Source organism: Cupressus sempervirens, chromosome 10 (assembly GCF_028749045.1).
Source record: "Cupressus sempervirens isolate cs-2001-9-10 chromosome 10, ASM2874904v1, whole genome shotgun sequence".
NCBI lineage: Eukaryota > Viridiplantae > Streptophyta > Pinopsida > Cupressales > Cupressaceae > Cupressus > Cupressus sempervirens.
This window is the reverse complement of record NC_143127.1, coordinates 739,884,059-739,897,567: the sequence shown is the minus strand read 5'-3', so window position 1 is coordinate 739,897,567 and position 13,509 is coordinate 739,884,059. Positions and strand designations below refer to the sequence as shown.

Below are 13,509 nucleotides of genomic sequence, written 5' to 3'. Positions count from 1 at the left end.
TTCTCCATCTCGAATCCTCTGTTAATATGTTGAATATTTCATGTTTACATATCTGGATATCTATATTGTTCAATTATATTATGATACATTAGTCATATAACCTTACATATAAGAACAAATATCTTTCAAAATTCAAATTTTAATATATGTTTAATAATATATTTAACGTTTACCTTTATTACAAAATGCTATAAGATAATCATCTAATGAGGTGGAAACCAATCCGATTGTAACAAGCTGCTCAAAATTAACTATTGTTACTGTTACCCTCATTTAATAAAAGCTCACAAATAATTATTTTACCCGACCCGATTCAATGCTGCTCGTACAAATATTAAAATTGTTAATGGTGACAATATTTAATAAGGTTCCGCCGATTTAATATTAATGAAAGTAATTTCCTTGCCACCCAACCTATTTAAACCCGCCAATCTACAGAAAGAGCACAACGATTCAATCTCATAGTTGCTGGCAATGGCGATCAAAAAGCAATCTTCACTCCTGGCACTCTCCATTCTCCTTATTTGTTTCCTCTGCTCTCCCGGCTGCGAATGTAGAAGAATAATAAAGGAAAAGTATTACATGGTTGGAGGGAATACATTTCTTATTGAAGAGGGGACGGATTTCAATGCCTTGGCTGGTAGACCAAGCGAGGAACTGTCGTTCCAAGAAGAAAAGAGAGGACGAGCAGATCTACTAATTACTCATCTCAATGTAGCCTCCAATTCAAGTTGGAGGGATGTGTTGATACAAGGGCTTCAAAGGGATAAATATCTTGTTAATCGCATTCTTACCAGTTTTACTCTAAGCAGCACCAATAATGCTACATCCTCAACTGCCTTCAGCACTCCTGTTACATCTGGGAAGGAAATAGAAGGCCCAGAATACACTGTAGAAGTTTCCATTGGAACACCAGCTCAGAAACAACTGATGGGAATTGACACGCTGAGTTCCCTGTCATGGATTCAATGCAACCCGTGCGAGGGCTGTGCTTCCAATGTGAAGTTCCCCATGTATGTCCCAAAGCAATCCTCCTCGTACAAATCAGTTGCTTGCAAGCTTTCCAAATGTCCACCTTTAGGATCTGATCCCAAGGACTTCCAATCAAAGTGCGACAAGTGGGGCATCTGCAAATACGTCGACACCAACGGTCTGGCCCAAGGATCAGAGGGTGATTACATCACAGAGACTCTGAAGGTGGGAGGCAATAGCTTCAACGAATTACACATGGGATGCGCCTATAGCTTTGCCCCAGCAAGGAAGTTTGCCACATCCGGGCATTTAGGGTTGGGAAGGGGTACACTTTCCCTTGTTTCTCAAAAGGCAGGTGGGCAGTTCTCCTACTGTCTTCCCAATTACCTGTCTGTAACTGCAAAAGGGTCGCTGAGTTTAGGGATTCCATCCTCTGTGAAAGTGTTCACACCCATGCTGAAAGAGCCCCAGTTCGCTTCGAGTGCGTACATCTTGGGACTGGAAGGTGTTAGCGTGGGAGGCGAACGATTAAATGTTAACTTGCAGGTGCCTGGTGCTCTGCCAACAATAACGTATATTGACACTGCCGTGATGGCTACACAACTGGTGAAACCCGTGTACGATGCTCTGCGAAGTTCATTCGAGCAAAAGATGAGGACACATGCACCAGCTGTTAAGCCCGCCTCGCCATTTGGAGAGTTTCAACCTTGCTACCAGTTATCCAGCGTAACAGCTGTGAAAATCCCAACTATTACTCTTCATTTCAAATGCAACGCCAACCTCGATATCCCAGCTGTGGGAACTCTACTTCAAGTTGCCGAAGATGTTGTGTGCTTCCCCTTTTTACCCTCTGCAAATGATGCTGTCAACATCATTGGGAATGTTCAGCAACAGGGTATTACGGTGGCTTTCGACAATGCAAACAATAGGGTTGGCTTTGGCCCTGGTTCGTGCTGAGAATCCTTTAATACAATGTAATTGTTCTTGTCAACTTCGGTAAATAAACAATAGAGTACCGCGTCATTGTACTCATCAATTAAAGAGTCACCACATAAATTATATCATTACACTATAGTTTAAGGCATATGTTTGGGACGAGATTTTACTTTTCTCTTAAATATTCATTTATAAATTTTCCTATATTTTGATTTAATTAATAAAAAAGAAATTATAACAGGAGAAACTATAAAAGTAGGTAAAATTAAGCTTGAAGGGAAATTCCTTATATCAATTGTTGCACTATAGAAAGAAGATAGAAGATGGAACTGGTTTTATAAATTTAGCTTGGTACAACTTTCCTGAAACATGTTGCATGAGTAGTCATTTTACTTTCATCCATACCCAAGTAAACTTTGTAAACTTTATTTTTTTCTATCTTGAGGAAACTTATCTTGAGTGCAAAATAGGAATGGTTGGATGTTTGAGCAGGAAATAGTAGAAGAACTAGTGGGGAGAACCTTCCACCTTCATCTATTGTATTGTGTGCCCTTTGCCTTAGATGAGTTGAATTTTACCAACAACAAGGTTAGATGTAGACTCTATTCAAGTTAACCTTCCATGATATAAATAGTTTTTCTGCCCACTCTAAAAATATGCTTAAAATTAACACAGCCAATAGAACAAAAATATGCATTTGAGGATCACAGATGGCCTCTCTTTTGGTTTCTTCTTGCTATTGGAAAGGACAAGGTTTGTAGAGGAGGCCGTAAGCTACATATTTCAAATGGGAAGAAGAAAAACAGTAGCCTGTATTTTATCATATAAACTCTAGAGTACACATATGAACTCTAGACCTTACATATGATGAGGATTTTTAAAATATGTGTAAAACAACAATGTTATAAATGATACTTATAGTAAACGTTCATCTATAATAAAAGTTCATGCGAATATTGGATGAGATCCTTGAGTAATGCACAAAATTGGTATTAAGTCTCCTAACTTCAACATAAATATTCTTTCTCCAGTCCAATCTCAGGAATAATAGTTGGGCTTCATATCCTACCAGTAGTCTCTAATTTTTGGCAGAAAATTAGGCAACAACGTGTTGGAACTATTTTATCATGGAATCTTAATCATTTTTAATTATTGATTAGTTCTTTTATATTTTATTATTTATTTATTTTGTATGCTATTCTACCAATAGGAAAGGAAAGGAAAGGTGATTTTATAGTCCACGACACTATGCCATAGTTTTTGAGTTTACATATGGTGACAATGATATGGGACTACCCCGTACTCTTTTTTGAGAGGCGCTTGGCGCTACAAACGAGGCGTACATACCCTACCCCCTAGTGGGATTTGAACTTGTGACCTCTCTTTCAAGAGTACAAGTTCTCCACAACTTTTGGAGTATCATCCAACACTACATAATCATCTTCTTTCTTCTCATGTTGCTGCAACAGATCTTTGTACAACACTTTTTCATTGAGTATGACATCCCGGCTTCTTATAATTTTATGATTTTCAAAATATCAAAGCCTATAACCAAATTCATTAATGCCATATCCAAAAAAGACACATTTCTTTGATTTAGCTTCGAGCTTGGTTCTATTTTCAGAGTCTATATGAGCAAAAGCTTCACAACCGAAGGTCTTGAGAAAAGAATAACTCACCTTCTTCCCAGTCCATGCTTCCTCTGGAATACCACAGCCCAAAGGAGTAGAGGTACCTCTATTAATCAAATATACTAAAGTATTGACAGCCTCCGCCCACATGTGTAAGGAAAACCTAGCATGCAACCTCATGCTCCTTGCGCGCTCCATTATAGTTCTGTTCATGCGTTCAGCCACTCCATTTTTGTCATGTCCCCAATTTTTGGTGACAGTTCAATTTAATTAATTTAATTAATACTGGTTGTCCAAGGATGACTAAATAATTATTTTAATTAAATAAATAGTTATTAAAAGATAACTTTATATTTAATAAAGTCACTTGAGGGATAAGATCAAAAAGGTTCTAGAAGTCTCTAGAGAGGATGGAGGGAAAAGAATAAATAGGCACCCCGGGGCTCCATTCGAATAAGACAGTTGATTATCTCTCTTGTTTTCAGATTGTGATTCAATCACGGGTGCATTGTGGAACCTAGGGTTTCTACAATTGTCATAGTTGGCCATTGAGAACGAAAACTCTCAATCGGTACGCAATTTTGAGGGTGTGAAATATCATCCGAATTATTGCAGATTGGAGGTGACATTCAGTCATTTCATCAGGGCAATTATCTGTGGCTTAAGGCCAATTTTTGTGGTTCAGATTTAATGCTTCTAGAGACTGATATCAATTTAGATTTGTAAGAAGAGTTTGAAGATTATCAAAGATCATTTTCTCAGCCTGGTATTTATGCACCAAGTGGAGGGTTGGCTACGCAAGGCTGAATGCGTCATTGAATTTCCCGACTGCTGTCTTGAATACTCCTTTGCGACCTAGCCAGGAAATCCAGTACCTTTGATTACGGGTTTCATGCATATGGTGATTACTGTCATCATTCATAAGGGCACCTAAGACACCTGCGGAACTAGCAGATCCACGGTACGGGCGTAGCTGCAGAGGTATCTGGACAGTGAGGGCACTCAATATCGGTTCGAATTCGGGCCCAACAGTGAAGGGCAATATAAATTTAAACAAAAAGGGGCACAGCGTGAGCAGACAGTAGAAGGGAGGAGCAAGATCGGGGCGGATTGAGGAGATCCAGACCCATCTCTCCAATCCGTTTCCATCAATGGAAAATAAACGAATGTTATCCACGCAGAGACTGCCACAGTATATAGCTATCATAGCTAGAAATGATAGTTCTTTAATCATTGATTTGCACTGAAAGTGGAGGCGCCTCATCCCTGGTGTCAAATTGAAAGAGCTGGCAAAATCAACAGAGCTCAGATTATTCGCAAGACTGATTCCCGATTATAGGATCAATCTTACAAAGGTGGGAGTACATCAGTTTCCAGAATTGGCGAGGGTGTAAATGTCTTAAATTGGCCCGCATCACCCCTGTAATCTTCTGACAACCGGCGGACATAACTTCTATTAGTTCGGGCATCCTGCTGATGATTGCGATTTATTAAAACAATCAAGGATAGTGGTCGCCAAAGTTGGGATAAGAAACTTTTCACAGAGTATAGATAATGAGAAAATAAACCTGCAGGTCATAGGACGAATCACCAAATTAAGGAAGGAGTGCAAATCGTATCCGTTCAGAGGTATTGGTGCGCAAATTTGTATAATTTCACGGGAGAAATTGTGCACAGACCGAACAGAGTGGTAGTAAGTTGGCGGCATCAGCTTCCTCTACCAATTGGGATTAAGCAGACTTTGTCTCAGGATTCTATAAAGTCCAGGTCTATTATTTGAATATTGAATTTGTGATTAAACTTTGAAACATTTGATTGTAGTAAAAATTCTTTCTTGAATATCGCTGGTATTATTGCCTATTTGTTGCATCTATATTACTTGGTGAATTTTGTTGGAAATAATACAAACTGAAGGTTACATGCAAAGTGTTTGACGAGACATCTAACCTTTGAAGTTTTGAGTTTTTGGTGCTGGAGTAAGCAATAACCTGTCAGGGTTATTTCAGTGGTATCAGAGCCTGTTTGCAAATTATTTGACGAATTGCCACAGTACAACATTGGGATTTAGTGACCTTTATAGCCAGGGATATTTCAGTGGTATCAGAGCAGTTTTCTTGCCATCCTGTGGGGTGAGAACCGACTTACATGAGTGATCAGCACTCTACTTCAACCAAGATGGACAGGTACAGCACAAAGTCTCGAAGGACACAATCTCGGACAAGCAATAGATGCAGTATTCAGAGTCGGAAGTGTGGAAAGGAGGACTATTCAGGCATTCAGGATGAGCTCAGAAAAATCAAACATAACATGTCTGAACTGTTGGTTAAACACCACCGTATGCTTGACAGGCTGTCCGTCCCAGCTAAGATGAATAAATCAACTGGATTTCGATTCGGAAAATCTTCTCGCAAAGCACTAGCTGATACAGTGGGCGATGTTACTAGGAACCTTAATGAGGAGTTTGAGGAACAAGTGTGCAACCGGTCAGAGGCTTCAGTTCGGTCACAGGAAGAAGCGGTGAAGGATATTACGCTGATGGATAGTAACTGTCAACTTGACACTCAAGTTGAGACAATTGAATACGAGCTTTCCAAGGGTGATGTCTCAGCTCAAGGTAGTTTGGTTCCGACAAGCAATGATTTCAGTGAAGTGAGTTCAGATGACGATGAAGATGTCATTGTGCATGATGATGAGATACCTGGTGGAAATGAGCAGACATCGAGCATTCATGATTTTGCTGAGAGAGAGTACCAGGCTCAGTTAGATGCTTCATCACATGAGGATGAGAATGGAAGTACTTCACATGATTTGTCCAGCCAGCTGAAGGTAAGTAAAGATAGTATTGTGGCTTCTTTATCTCATCATGACAGGACGCGGGAGATGTTAGAAGCGCACATCCAGATGATTCAGTTACGAGGAAGATATAAGGGAGTTCAGGCAAATTCTTCTTGTTGTGACTTACATGCAATTGGTGAAGGAATGGGAATGATGAAGTTGAGCTATTTGCATCTTCTATCAGATCGTGACCATCTTCTAAGCCTTACCAAAGATTATTCAGATGCCTTGAGGAGGAAGGAGGAGGAAGTTGTCAAGCTTTCTTGCGAGCTTGAGGACACTCGAGCAACTTTGGCATTACAGGACTGGGAGAGACATGAGAATGAGCATGGCATGGAGCTAAGTTTAATTTCATCTGATACGTCTAACACTCAGCTTTCTACATTTGACGGATCATATATGGTAGCTGATAATGTTACGAGTTCATCTTGCATTCACATCCAGGATACAAGGACAATGGTAGACAGGTATGTGAAGTTAATTGGTATTGGTCACATTACTCAGGTAAGGAGTTTGCTTGAGTTACCAGCTGTTCCTTGTTTACGGATATGGACTCAAGAATGTTTCAGCAGCGTTTGGGATTCAATTGACTGGAGAGCACTTAATAGTAGCAATGTTTGTTTGAGTGCTATCATGGATTTGATTAGCAGAATACATGGTGTTGTCTTTCCTTGTGCCAGCAGTTTGTCCGATGTTGGTATTAGTCTTTATACATCGTTGTTGGGTTTGGTTCATATTTCCAGTCGACCATCCTTGTTGAAAGGTGTTGAAGGGTTTTCATATTTGGAAGCATGTAAAAATGAGTCCCAGGATCGTTTTGACCTTGATGACATCCGGGAGGATGAAGTAGACAGTTTTAAAGATTCAGCTTCCTTGACAGTTTCTTTAAGTACAGAAGAGCTTGACAGCAGAACTACAGATTTTGACACTCTGGATGTTGATATAAGTTTTGAAGTTGATTCGAAAAATATAGATGGTAATAATCCAGAGACTAGTATCTTTGAAGACATTCCTCCAGACAATGTGTTAGAGGGAGTTTATAGAAGACAGTCTAGCCAGAGCCATCATGTGGTTAGCCAGTTGAAAGTTAGTGAGCGAGACATTGCTATCGCTTGTGAGCATTTTGATACTGCTCGTCAGTTGTTGGCTGTTACTGGTTGGGGTACTTCTATGACAGATGAGTCTAGCGGTGGTTACTTTTCTTTGGCAGAGATTCATGCCTTGCGTGAAGCTGTTCGGATTTTAAAGCAGGATTATTTACGATTGGTAGCCGACCATGATCACTTGGTTGAGTGGGGAAGTACAACATATGAGGCCCTCTTGGATCGTGAAGAGGAGGTGAGTGAGCTTTCCCAAGAGCTCATAGCGACTACTGAGGCGTTAGAGGACCAGTTGTGGTGTAAAGGGGAGTATGTTAATGCTTCCTCATATAATTTTTACTGCACTAAACCGTTCATGGAGTATTTGCTGGATAGTGCATGTGTTCATTTGGACTCACATAAGGTGACAGAGGGTGTTCTCATCCAAGATACTAGTGTTATTTGCAGATTGATTGAGAAGATTATAGGGGTCCTTTCTACTATGCTACCTCACAGGGATCTTGAGGAGGGGTTTGTTGAGTAGAATACACGGGATCCTAGCCAGCCTACAGTCACTTGGAGTCAGAGATTGGAGCCATCTGTTGATTCCCAATTCAGTGATGATGAGCCAGCAACAGAGTTTGGAGGTTCTTACCGGCATTATACGGTAGGGTACGCTCATCATTTTTCTTTTGACATAGAGATGGAAGATTTTATTTCACGCAGATGTAGATTGGCTCCAGTTTCTTACCATCCATTAGGGGATAGATTGGCACCTTCTTTCGAAAAAAGAAGTGGTAGTAGCAAGTTATTCAGCCTGCAGCATCGACACACTCAGAGCAGTTTTTCAGAGATTGAATTTGATGGTAGTAATTCAGGTACCTATAGCTATTGTCATATCTACAGTGTAGTGGGGTGCAAGTGTCATTCTGACGGGGGCTTGAGTTTTGATAGAGTTGATGATTCAGTTGGCTTGAGTTCCGCAGAATGGTTTCTTCTACTGACATCTACAGTTGGTTTATAGATGATTTCATCAGAGTTGTCAGTTGTTTGGATGTTGAGTACAGTTTCTCAGCTACTGGTATTGATGGTTTCTCCACGAGAGGATGATGGAGATTGGGATGATACACAGATTTACATTTGCGATCCAGGAAGACTGATTGGTTCATGGTTCAGCCATTGCTTGGGGACAAGCAATTTCAGGAAGGGCGGACTGTCATGTCCCCAATTTTTGGTGACAGTTCAATTTAATTAATTTAATTAATACTGGTTGTCCAAGGATGACTAATTAATTATTTTAATTAAATAAATAGTTATTAAAAGATAACTTTATATTTAATAAAGTCACTTGAGGGATAAGATCAAAAAGGTTCTAGAAGTCTCTGGAGAGGATGGAGGGAAAAGAATAAATAGGCACCCCGGGGCTCCATTCGAATAAGGCAGTTGATTATCTCTCTTGTTTTCAGATTGTGATTCAATCACGGGTGCATTGTGGAACCTAGGGTTTCTACAATTGTCATAGTTGGCCATTGAGAACGAAAACTCTCAATCGGTACGCAATTTTGAGGGTGTGAAATATCATCCGAATTATTGCAAATTGGAGGTGACATTTAGTCATTTCATCAGGGCAATTATCTGTGGCTTAAGGCCAATTTCTGTGGTTCAGATTTAATGCTTCTAGAGACTGATATCAATTTAGATTTGTAAGAAGAGTTTGAAGATTATCAAAGATCATTTTCTCAGCCTGGTATTTATGCACCAAGTGGAGGGTTGGCTACGCAAGGCTGAATGCGTCATTGAATTTCCCGACTGTTGTCTTGAATACTCCTTTGCGACCTAGCCAGGAAATCCAGTACCTTTGATTACGGGTTTCATGCATATGGTGATTACTGTCATCATTCATAAGGGCACCTAAGACACCTGCGGAACCAGCAGATCCACGGTACGGGCGTAGCTGCAGAGGTATCTGGGCAGTGAGGGCACTCAATATCGGTTCGAATTCGGGCCCAATAGTGAAGGGCAATATAAATTTAAACAAAAAGGGGTGCAGCATGAGCAGACAGTAGAAGGGAGGAGCAAGATCGGGGCGGATTGAGGAGATCCAGACCCATCTCTCTGATCCGTTTCCATCAATGGCAAATAAATGAATGTTATCCACGCAGAGACTACCACAGTATATAGCTATCATAGCTAGAAATGACAATTCTTTAATCATCGATTTGCACTGAAAGTGGAGGCGCCTCATCCCTGGTGTCAAATTGAAAGAGCTGGCAAAATCAACAGATCTCAGATTATTCGCAAGACTGATTCCCGATTATAGGATCAATCTTACAAAGGTGGGAGTACATCAGTTTCCAGAATTGGCGAGGGTGTAAACGTCTTAAATTGGCCTGCATCACCCCTGTAATCTTCTGACAACTGGTAGACATAACTTCTATTAGTTCGGGAATCCTGCTGATGATTGCGATTTATTAAAACAATCAAGGATAGTGGTCGCCAAAGTTGGGATAAGAAACTTTTCGCGGAGTATAGATAATGAGAAAATAAACCTGCAGGTCATAGGACGAATCACCAAATTAAGGAAGGAGTGCAAATCGTATCCGTTCAGAGGCATTGGTGCGCAAATTTGTATAATTTCACGGGAGAAATTGTGCACAGACCGAACAGAGTGGTAGTAAGTTGGCGGCATCAGCTTCCTCTACCAATTGGGATTAAGCAGACTTTGTCTCAGGATTCTATAAAGTCCAGGTCTATTATTTGAATATTGAATTTGTGATTAAAGTTTGAAACATTTGATTGTAGTAAAAATTCTTTCTTGAATATCGCTGGTATTACTGCCTATTTGTTGCATCTATATTACTTGGTGAATTTTGTTGGAAATAATACAAACTGAAGGTTACATGCAAATTGTTTGACGAGACATCTAACCTTTGAAGTTTTGAGTTTTTGGTGCTGGAGTAAGCAATAACCTGTCAGGGTTATTTCAGTGGTATCAGAGCCTGTTTGCAAATTATTTGACGAATTGCCGCAGTACGACATTGGGATTTAGTGACCTTTATAGCCAGGGATATTTCAATTTTCCTATGGAGTCCTTGGAACAGTTTTCTGTCTACGAATACCATTAGTGGAGCAATAATCTTCAAATTCATGACTGCAATACTCACCACCATTATCAGATCTAAGACATTTTAATTTCTTACCAGTCTCATTTTCAACCAAGCATTTCCATTTCTTAAAAATTTGAAATACATCAGATTTCTGTCTAAGGAAATAAACCTATACTTTTCTAGTTGCATCATCAATAAATGTAACATAATATTGAGAGCCACCAAGGGAAGATACCTGAGCCGGTCCCCATACATCTGTATGCACAAGCTCTGATTTCTCCTTTTTGTTTTCCTTCCCAATCTTTACAAAACTCACTCTCTTTTGTTTTCCATACACACAACTTTCAAAGAAATCCATATTCACACATTTCAGACCTGGTAAAACTTTCTTTGAATGAAGTACTTTCATACCTTTCTCACTCATGTGCCCAAGTCTATTGTGCCACAACGCTGTATCAAAATCTATAGCAGCTACTTGTTCTCCCTGCTCAACTGCAGTAATTGTTCCTGAATATTCATTTTTCTCCGAAACAATCAAAGTAGAAGGAACAATATGACCTATACAAAGATATAAAGTGCCTACTTTCACACCTTTTGCTACTACAAGGGAACCTTTTGAAACCTTTCAATTTTTATCATTAATAGTAACTACACAACCCTCATCACTGAGTTGCTCTGCTGAAATTAAATTTCTACTTAGTTTTGGAACATGTCTTACCTCATGTAGTAGCCAATGATTCCCATTCTGCAACTTAATCTTAATTTTTCCCTTTCCAACAATCTGACAGGGTTCATTATCCCCCAAATAAACAAGCCCAAAATTCCCTTGGACGTAATCAATGAAATAACCTCTATGATGTGTAGCATGAAATAAAGCACCAGAATCTAAAACCCATGAATCATCAACACTCTCTAAAGACAGAAGCAAAGAATCCTCTTCGGATTTGTTACTTACCACATTTGCCTCCTTGTCTCCATCTGATTTATCTCCTTCATTTTTCTTTCGATTCCAACAATCTTTCTTTTTGTGCCGTGGTTTCCCACAGTACCAGAAATCATTTGGTCCTCTCGATTGAGACCTCCTCCCCTTTGACTTTCCTCTTGATTTCCCATGATTTCCAGAGTTACTTCCTCTTTTAGTCATTCTGCCCCTGCTTTGTGCATTTAAAGTACTTCTTGATGTAGATCCACTTGAGGATTTTCTATGAGTTTCCTCACTTAAAATAACACCGATCACATCATCATATTTTAGGTTACTAGATCCAGGAACAGAATTACTCACCGCCATTACCAAGCCATTCATTTGATTTGAAAATTTTCTATCAATATTATGTCTTTTGAAAATACATGTAATATTTCTAACTTTTTAATTTATATATATTAATTATCTATTGAGCGAATCAATTAGAGTATTTTATGGAGATATGTTTTTGAATAAAATTATTAGAATCTGTTTATCTATTCTAAATTTTCATCACATTTATTATCTATTATTGAAAGTATGTTAAATTTGGTACATTGTAATGATATAATCAACAATTTAATATTTCATACTTTTCGAGAACAATTATTAATATTCATTTTAATTATAAATATATAATATTCATTTTAATATATAGTTATTCATTTTAAAAGAGGTGAATAGTTGGATATGAATATGAATGTATTCGGGTCAAAATGGGAGATTTTTATATGGTGCACAAACATAGCACAACTACAAGGCAAATGCTTGTTTAAATGCCCCATTCGTGTATAGTGGTATAGTCTCAAATAGTTTTATGCAACTCCAAAATGGTTGATGGAGGCTTCAAAACATAAAAGACATCATCTTATAAGGGAAATATACAAGCCACAAATGTGAATTTCCTCTTCTGTGATCATAGACATACCACAAGTTCCCATGGTGAATTCAGATGTAGCCCAATGGTATTTAGATGCAAACACAAAGTAGTAAGCAACAAGGATATGAGTTCTTATAGGATGAAGTGTTGTGGCTTAATCATTACCCTTTATGAAAGACAATAACTAGAACCTTTGTGTGTTCATTCAAGTTGATGAAACTTTAAAAAAATATGGTCAATTCCCTTGAAGAGACACCACTTTGTAAGGTGTGATGATGTTTTCTTTGTCAAGAATCCACATTAAAGTCGTAGATGGTCAGGTTTGAGTGAAAGTTTAGATTAAGGTACCAAAATTCAGTAAAGGCATGAAAGAGTTTTTAAAGATGATTACCCCTATGGAAGAATGATCAAGACATATGGAATGATCAAGACATATGTCAAATATAATTAACCTAATGAATAATGTTAAAAAATAGGCTCTCTAGTTACACTTCTTGCTAGTTGATTTTGAAAGAATTTGAAGAAACAAAACCTCTATAGGAAGATAAGCTTACATGTAGATTGAATTTAGTTGGTACTGACATGAATTGGAAGAAATTTAAAATGCAATAGAGATATATGTATTTCATGCCTTGTTTTCTTTTACTTATGGAAAAACTTTCATATCTTTTCTTAGGATTACCTTCAACTGTTATAGTTAATGACTTTTAGGTTCTCGAACCTAGAACTTATATAGGTATGGCACTTAGTCTACCCTCATTGATTCTTAATTTATACTAGTAATTGCACATTTTTCCTTTAAGCAGTACAAAGATGTATAAGAAAGTATTCCAATATTAGGATCAGGAATAAGCTTCCTTCTTATGCTAATATCATTGGCATGTCTATTTCATGTAGCAAACCATGGCAGGGGAACCAAAAAGCCATAGAAGGATCCCTACCCAGTCATGCAATCAACACATTGAAGCAAGATCACCCAAAGCAACACCTCCTGCAATGTCGAAAGCAGATGAAGAACCAATGTTGGATAACAAACTGCTTGCACAAGTTATCAAACACTTAAAATTTTAAGGGAAAAAAATGTAGCTCAACCAATCCAATGTCTAGA

At 38.6% G+C, this 13,509-nt stretch overlaps 1 protein-coding gene across 1 annotated transcript; it reads left to right on the top strand.

Moving 5' to 3' along the window:
* The first annotated feature begins 474 nt into the window (after window positions 1-474).
* Window positions 475-1,929, top strand: LOC149535988 (aspartyl protease family protein 2-like). Its single transcript, XM_089806204.1, has one exon. It carries the CDS (start codon window positions 475-477, stop codon window positions 1,927-1,929), a length of 1,455 nt encoding a protein of 484 aa, XP_089662330.1.
* Window positions 1,930-13,509: the final 11,580 nt, after the last annotated feature.

Bases quoted from the DNA above. Each gene is read 5' to 3' on its own strand.
- LOC149535988 (XM_089806204.1), top strand. From the start codon at position 475: ATGGCGATCAAAAAGCAATCTTCACTCCTGGCACTCTCCATTCTCCTT.